Raw genomic sequence first — 7,514 nt, 5'->3', positions numbered from 1 at the left:
AATGGATAATTTTTTAAATAAACAACTATGTATTTTTTTATCAATTTGATTTACATTATTCTATTTATAAAGATATTAAAGATATACAATTATTAAAAAATTAATAGTTTACAACATTTAATATTTTATGTCAATATGGGTCAGAATAAAATATTAAATTTTTCGTAAATCATTGATTTTTTGATAACTTTACTTTAATACTTTTATATGCGGAATAACCAGAGTAATTTATATCATATTATAAATAAAATTATACAATTTCATTAAGAAAGATGACGATACCTGTCATAGGGCCTTAAAAAAATTGATTTTTTCGAAAATTATTATGTCAATACTTGGGTCCCTTTAAATTGTAGAATTTTTGAAACACTTTTGCGTATCATTCATATTTTCTGATATATTCGACTCATTATGTTTGAAATAGATCACTCTGTATAATTTTTAACCGAAATTTCGGACTCTAATTATAGTAATATAATTATTCTTTGTATGATTTTGTTACTGAAATATTTGCATATAATTCAAAAATGAACTTTCTATAAAAATATATCTAATAATTATTACGTATTTTCCGATTTATAAATTAGCCTTTAGTAAAGTTCAAGAGCCACTTATATTACGAGGAAAAAGATCAAGTACAGGAAACTCTAAAAGCTCTACGACCTTTAGAAGGCAGCAAAATTATATACTACAAAAACGGAATGAACCAAGGTGATGCCTTTATAGATATCAACAAAGGCGCGTATTATCCAGGGATTTCACTATATAAGAGCGCGATGGTTTCTGTGAATTTTGGACCGAATTTTAAATACCCTCCAACGGATGTTACGTTTAGAGGCGTAAGTAAACTCACATTTCTTACTGTTCAAGTAAATTCACGTCTTTACTGCTATCTAATAATCGACAATGTTAATTCACAATCGTAGATGGAGATACTTTATATATTTGAACATATAGAATTTTCAATTCATGTCGTCGGCTTAAAATAAACTTTGCATTTATATTACTCAAAATGTGTGCAATTCAAATTGATATTAGACTAATAAGTTATTTGAATCAACGCTAAAAGTCAAACACTGATAAAAAAGAAGTCAATATGTCATGTTATATTTTAATGTTTTAACTTTTAATATGGTCTTTCTCAATGATACATTCTATATAATAAAATAAAATCTTTTGAGTATCGCCTTTTTTTATAGTTTTTAAAATAATAAATTATCTTCATATAATATATTCACAATTAATTAAAATCACCATGATTAATCTATTGTATGTTAATTTATCCTCTTTATTAAATTGCATCAAACTTAAGTTATTCTAAGATACGTACTATCTAATCTTGAGGAATCATTACACTGTCCAATAATAACATTTCACAGGATGTTCAGTACCCTCCATAAGCTTGGGAACACCCTACGTTTTACAGGTTTGTAATTATTTAAATGAAAAAGACGAAATAAAAGTATATATATATGTATGTTATTCATAACGTATGTATATATGTATTTTTATTTTGTCTTTTTTCAATTAAAGATTTAATAACATACTATTAAAATATGGAATTTTAATTAAAATGTGATTCATACGAAATCTGATTCTTCGGAGCCATTTTACAATTTTTACGGAAGTCTGAAATCAACTTGCAACTCAAATAGTTTATCACTTTTATAGAAAAACGTTAAACTACAATTAAATGACTTGTGAATATATAATACAACAAACACAAGTACGACGTTACAAAACAAGTGACAAAATACGTATAAACAATCAAAGCGCGAAATTCAATCTTGAGCACTTCGATGCTGTGAAATGATTGTCCAACATATTTTTGGCAACATATTATTATATTTGTATAAGCTTATAAATGTTTTAGATAAATGTTTGTCGTCATTTAGATTTCTTATGAAGTATTTAAATCAAAAACATGATCGCTGTCACGTAATGGCTTTCCAGCAAAACGTAGGGTGTTCCCAAATAATATGAAAGATACTGTATATTTAGACTATACTAAAATCAATTCATTAACAAAAAATGTGTATAATTCTTTCTCTTACGTACTTGTATTCAGAGAGTAAAAAAATACTAATAAAATTGTATTTAAAATATATATTGTATATTTCAAATACTGCCCACTCTTGACTGAGACATAACGCTAAAAGTTGTTGTACACTAAACGTAAATAAGGATAAATGATGCATTATGCACATCATACATGAAATGGAACGTATTTTAGATTGAATCAACAATCGTGCAACTTTAACTTTAATAAAAAAAATTTGTACATAATTTAAATGTATTTAGTATTTACAATTTTAAAATACACAAAATACTAAAAAAAAAGTATTTAAATGCAAAACACAAAATATTCTCAAAAAAAGTATTCAAATATAAAATACAAAATACAAAAATGTATTTAAATACGTATTTTAAATATATATCTTTCAAATACTGCCCCCCCCCCACCTGCTTGTATTACTCATCAAACTTTCAATTTTACAGGATTTAGTTTTTTATAATTCTAACATCAATAATTCTTACTAATGTTACATTAAATAATTATTATAGATGCACGAGAAGGCGGAGGAAGCGATAGCCGAGCAGTCAATGGCGGACATACTCTATCTTACCGAAAATGAAGGCAAATTAAGACTGGATACATTCGTATTGTGACATTAGTGTATCTTTTTATTTTTGTCATTTTCGTTATACATTATGCAGTTACGATTGCAGGGATGAACACAACAATACATGGAGCAAAAACAAAAAAAGAAAGAAATTGAATTATGAGAAATTTTTTAATTTATATTTATTTGTGAATATATGCATGCTTAATTAAAAGTTTTGGTATATAGTGAAATAAATTCAGAGAAATAATGAAGGGGAAAGCGTTGAATATCATCAATTAAAACTTGTGCTTCATTGTATTGTTGAACCAAAACCTTGCAACTAATAAAAGATCGAATGAAACAATAGTTGAGAAGATGATTCAAATATTTTTTGAAAAAATCCTAAAGTTAACGATTGATAAAATGACATTTTGATTAATAAACTCTTAATTTTTGTTATTATTTTTATCTCTGTATTACAATATAAATATTTTAATTCTGTTTTATTTCATGTCCCGATTTTGCAAATTAAAAAGTTTTTTTTCATTATCTGACTTTGTCTGGTATACAGAAAGCATTTCATACATAATTATCTTATTTAATAAAAAAAAAATATTTATGTAAATCGCAGCGGAATATGTTTATTATGTGATACTTATGCTATATAAATTATTTTCGCAACTTAAATTATTACCTTTATATTTATAATTAATCGTTAAATAATTACACGTTACTTTCCGAAACCGCCCCTGCAAGCAGGACTTGCAGCCACTGTTTTATTGCTTGCTTCCCATTGCTCTGGTGTTTTTGCCTTGAAGAGAACAATAATGTACATAACAATAATTTTTTATCTAGCTTATTGTAAAAAGGGTACTATTTTTCTTACATGCTAATAGTGAAGAATTAATAAATAATAGTCATTACTTACTATAATTGATAGAGCATGTACACCTCCTTTCAGTTCTGCTTGCAATAACTGGTTTATCATTCGGTGTCGCTAAATTAATAATTAATTCAAGTATCCTTTCCATTATACTAAGTACGCGAAATAATATCTAGTTTTTAATCTCGTAATTATTAAGTTTATAAATGAATACAATTTATTTTTTATTATTTTATTTGCTTCAAATAACGCTATTATTTTCCATATGATTTATTTTCATATATCTTATACCTTATATTTTATTCCATAATTAATTAAAATTTTTTTTTAATCCAAGAGGATTTAAAATCAATTATTAAAATGAAATATTTAATAAGAGATTTAATAAGAGAACATTTAATTAGAGAAAATTAAAAATCGATGGTACTTGCCTTGATTAATGGCTGCTTATCAAATGTTTCTGCTACAACCACTACCTTAAAATGTGTCTCAGAGTTTTTGGGAACATTGTGCATATAGGATTCGTTAATAACTTCGCAGTGAAGGGGTTTTAGTGCAGCTTCCAATTTTTCCTTAATTGAACTCTCTATAGGTCTGATGAGTGTTTCACAACTACTCATGTCTTGTTGATGACGAATCATACTGTAATCTATGTTATTGTTTTATTATTCAATTAACATTAATATCTATCATTATTACAAATAATGTGTATTAGGCAAAAAGGCCTTAAAAGGCTTTAAAAAAGTACCAGTAAATAAGGATAAATTCTGTCTTGCAGAACTTAAAGTAACTTTTAAAAATCCTTTGTCCCAAGAAGTATGAAAATAAGCTATTGACTGCGTTCAGCAAAGCAGCTTTGCAATTGTTGTAAAATTCTTCAGTATGATGGATAGTAACTTTTAAAAATCCTGTCCTAAGAAGTACGAAAATAAGCTATTGGCTGCGTTCAGCAAAGCAGCTTTGCAACTGTTGTAAAATTCTTCAGTACAATTGGTTCCATCGCGAGATAGAATTTGGCCTTATTTACTCCTTATATTTTAAATGCTAAGATTACTATTTAAAAAATAAAACAAATATCTGCACTTGTGTATTAATTGCTATGATGGTAGTCAGAAGACTTAAGATGTTAGAATGAAAATTATTGAAAATATATAAAGATATTAGTTATACATATAGTTTACTTAAGAGACTTATAGAAAAGTAGATTGAGAAAATCTAGCTGATGCCCAATTTTTTCACTTCTAGATAAGAGATCTATATTATGGATAACCTTATCCAAGAGATCTCCATTGTGGGAGATACCTCTTGAATAAAGTTATCTAGAGGTGAAGAAATTAGACATAAATATTCCTGTAAGCATGACGTTAACAATATATTAGTAGATTGCTAGCAGATTAAAGCAGACTATTGTGATAAAATAATCAGTTACGTTTGCATTAAAGTCCATTCTACAATTGCATTAAATTAACCAATTACAATTAAATATTCTTCTCATGTTCAACTGTAATTGGTCATTTCTTATAATTACCATTGCTTACAACTATGCTTATATAATTGTGAAACAAGTTTAAGCCTGTATTCTGCGATCAGAATTTATTGATATAGAATACTTTTCATTTAGATACAAATCGACATAAGTATATATCTTTGTTACTCTCTGAATAGAGATCAAGAAAAATGGAATAATATTTGTATTGACTTGTGTCGCTAAATGAAAAATACCTATTATTTGACAGCAAATTGTTCAGGAATTAAGTAGCCTGTTAATTGCTAATCCTTTAAGTGAAATATCATTAAAATGATTACAAAATCTGTTCGGTTTCTGCATTGATTGATCATTATATTTCATTAATAGATTCTGTTGACATTTTGCTAAAATTAATAGTACATGCTTTACAAAATCTGTTGCTGACAGATTTGACTATCTAAAATGAAGCATGTTCACTGATGCTCACTCCTTATAGATTTTAACGAAATTTTATCCACATATGTATTTTAATGTATAAAATAAGCGTGCGATAATAAAAATCATCACTAGGCATTGCAAGTTGCAAGAAGAGCAATCAATCATTAATAAGTAATATTTTTAAGGTTAGGAAATTGTACCTTTGTGAGTCTTCCAATGTAACGCGTTTTTATATAATTATCTTATAATTATTTGTAACCAATTACTTTGTCATACGTATGAAAAATAAATTTGTTATTAAAATACGCGTACAATAATATTTGCTCTAGTAGAGGAGAAGCAGTAATGAAAATGCAATCTTAGTTTTTAGTTTAGAGCATATAATTCTTATCATCTTTTAGATGTAAAACAATCACTTTAAATACTCACTTTTTTTAAGTATTAATCTTATCGGCCTTGCTTTATGCATTTATTTAATTTATATATATATATATTGTGTGTGTGTGTGTGTGTGTATATAGATAATTGTTCAGTTTAGCCAAAATCGATGAAATTAGGCTCGTTGAACGCGTTTTTGGCCGAAACGAATGAATCTGGCCGAGAAAAGCTCGCTCTGCCCCGCAATTTGAGATATTTAATCGTTAAAGTTCACAACTATTCAGGTTAGGAAATCTGTCAGCCATGAAATATTGCGATGCGAGCAGCGAGCATGTCATAAAGCAGGGAACACAACTCTTGCATAACGCATACAGATAAGGCATAAGAAATTTAACCAATCAGAGTTCTTTATTTCATTCAATCGCATCAGTGATTTTATTTCTATCAGAATTAAACTCGCTAGAGAATCAAATGCTTGGAATTGATCAAGAATTGTCATTCGAGAATTGGGGAATCGCTCAAAGAAATTCAACTAATGGTTAAAATAATATATAATTTAATGCAATGTTTATAACAAGAAATTCTTTTACAGTAATTTATCTCATGTTCATTAAGTTATCTCAATCATATTAGAATCGTAATACCATAAAGCGAGAAATGATACATTAAAATTTCTTGCATCAAAAGTTCTAATTCTTCATATATTTATAATTAATATTTATAATTAATTAATGTTTGAAATTACATGCTTACATTATTTCCGACAATAAAGTAATTATTATATAGATCAATCTTAATATGAAACAATTACTCTAACTTTAAATGATACACATATAATTAACATAATCTTTTTTTGTACTTTTTATGCATTTACATTCAAGACTCAATAATACATTTAGTATTTATTTTAATAAATAGCATCACTCAATACTTTTCTTATTTATCTGATTATCGCTCGACGATATAGAATGTTCGCTTCCTATTATTTTGATGCATTTATTGATATTTTCGGCACTGGAATGTTCACTGCCATTTGATCCTTGCTGTTGTTTTGATCCTTTCGCTCTTTCTACAGTCAATGCCTCATCCTCATCATTGTCATCAGAATCCTCAAATTCGTCGGAATCAATTTCTAAATCTAACATGGTTTTACGTTTATTGGGTTTATTGTTCTCCTCTTGCTTCCTCTTGATACCCGATGTGCTCGCAGCTTTGAATCCTTCTTCTATAGCATCTCCAACTCTCTCAGTCAATTCCGCACGTTCCTGGTCATAACGCTGATCTTTAAATTCATGTTTTGGCTCAGTGCAGAGTTTTTCTAGCTTCTTTTTCTTGCGTTCCACCTGCTCCTTCTCTCTCTTGGCCTGTTTGTCAATCCAAGCCTTCAGCCTCTTTTCTTCATTTATGTCGCGCAATCTGCGACCGCTAAGATCTCTGCAAGCTTCGCGATTTGTAGTTTTCTCAATCTGCGCGCCTATCGCGCGTAACATAGATCCAAAACCACCTTTGCCACCCAACAGCCTTGGAACCACAGTTGCATAGCCATTGGAGCAGATATCATCTTCCTGTACGAGTCGACCATTGTGCAGGACATAATATTGACCACATGAAAGATTCTGAAAAAAAGAATTATTAATCCGTGTGTGATATTTCTTTGTTAATATTATATTTGATAAGTTTTATTTGATAACTTATTAAATTTTGATAAAACATTCTTTCCATGCAAAACAAGGATTAAAAA

General features: G+C 28.1%; 3 protein-coding genes across 5 annotated transcripts in view; 1 reads left to right on the top strand and 2 right to left on the bottom strand.

Moving 5' to 3' along the window:
- The window catches only part of LOC108755958 (set1/Ash2 histone methyltransferase complex subunit ASH2), an 8,883-nt gene extending 5,884 nt beyond the window's left edge, over positions 1 to 2,999 (top strand). Inside the window, exons 10-11 of the mRNA XM_018499441.1 lie at positions 588 to 839; positions 2,566 to 2,999. Of these exons, the coding sequence (XP_018354943.1) occupies positions 588 to 839; positions 2,566 to 2,670 (357 nt within the window). The 3' untranslated portion in view covers positions 2,671 to 2,999. The remainder of the gene's footprint in view (positions 1 to 587; positions 840 to 2,565) is intronic.
- Positions 3,000 to 3,271: 272 nt separating this feature from the next.
- The window catches only part of LOC108755924 (bolA-like protein DDB_G0274169), a 7,690-nt gene continuing 3,447 nt past the window's right edge, over positions 3,272 to 7,514 (bottom strand). The window contains exons 1-4 of one of the 3 annotated variants that reach the window (XM_018499359.1): positions 5,825 to 6,145; positions 3,921 to 4,138; positions 3,535 to 3,603; positions 3,272 to 3,417 (exon numbers count right to left, since the gene is read on the bottom strand). In XM_018499359.1, coding sequence (XP_018354861.1) covers positions 3,337 to 3,417; positions 3,535 to 3,603; positions 3,921 to 4,138; positions 5,825 to 5,864 — 408 coding nt within the window. In that variant the 5' untranslated portion in view covers positions 5,865 to 6,145 and the 3' untranslated portion in view covers positions 3,272 to 3,336. Of the gene's footprint in view, positions 3,418 to 3,534; positions 3,604 to 3,920; positions 4,139 to 5,595; positions 5,670 to 5,824; positions 6,146 to 7,514 lie in introns of those variants that run through there. The other 2 variants (XM_018499368.1, XM_018499377.1) reach the window with 2 other exon arrangements.
- The window catches only part of LOC108755920 (protein SDE2 homolog), a 2,579-nt gene continuing 1,705 nt past the window's right edge, over positions 6,641 to 7,514 (bottom strand). The window contains exon 2 of the mRNA XM_018499344.1: positions 6,641 to 7,389. Within this exon, the coding sequence (XP_018354846.1) occupies positions 6,694 to 7,389 (696 nt within the window). The 3' untranslated portion in view covers positions 6,641 to 6,693. The remainder of the gene's footprint in view (positions 7,390 to 7,514) is intronic.

Source organism: Trachymyrmex septentrionalis, unplaced genomic scaffold (genome assembly GCF_001594115.1).
Source record: "Trachymyrmex septentrionalis isolate Tsep2-gDNA-1 unplaced genomic scaffold, Tsep1.0 scaffold126, whole genome shotgun sequence".
In the NCBI taxonomy this organism is placed as follows: Eukaryota; Metazoa; Arthropoda; class Insecta; order Hymenoptera; family Formicidae; genus Trachymyrmex; species Trachymyrmex septentrionalis.
This window is presented reverse-complemented; position numbering and strand designations above follow the sequence as displayed.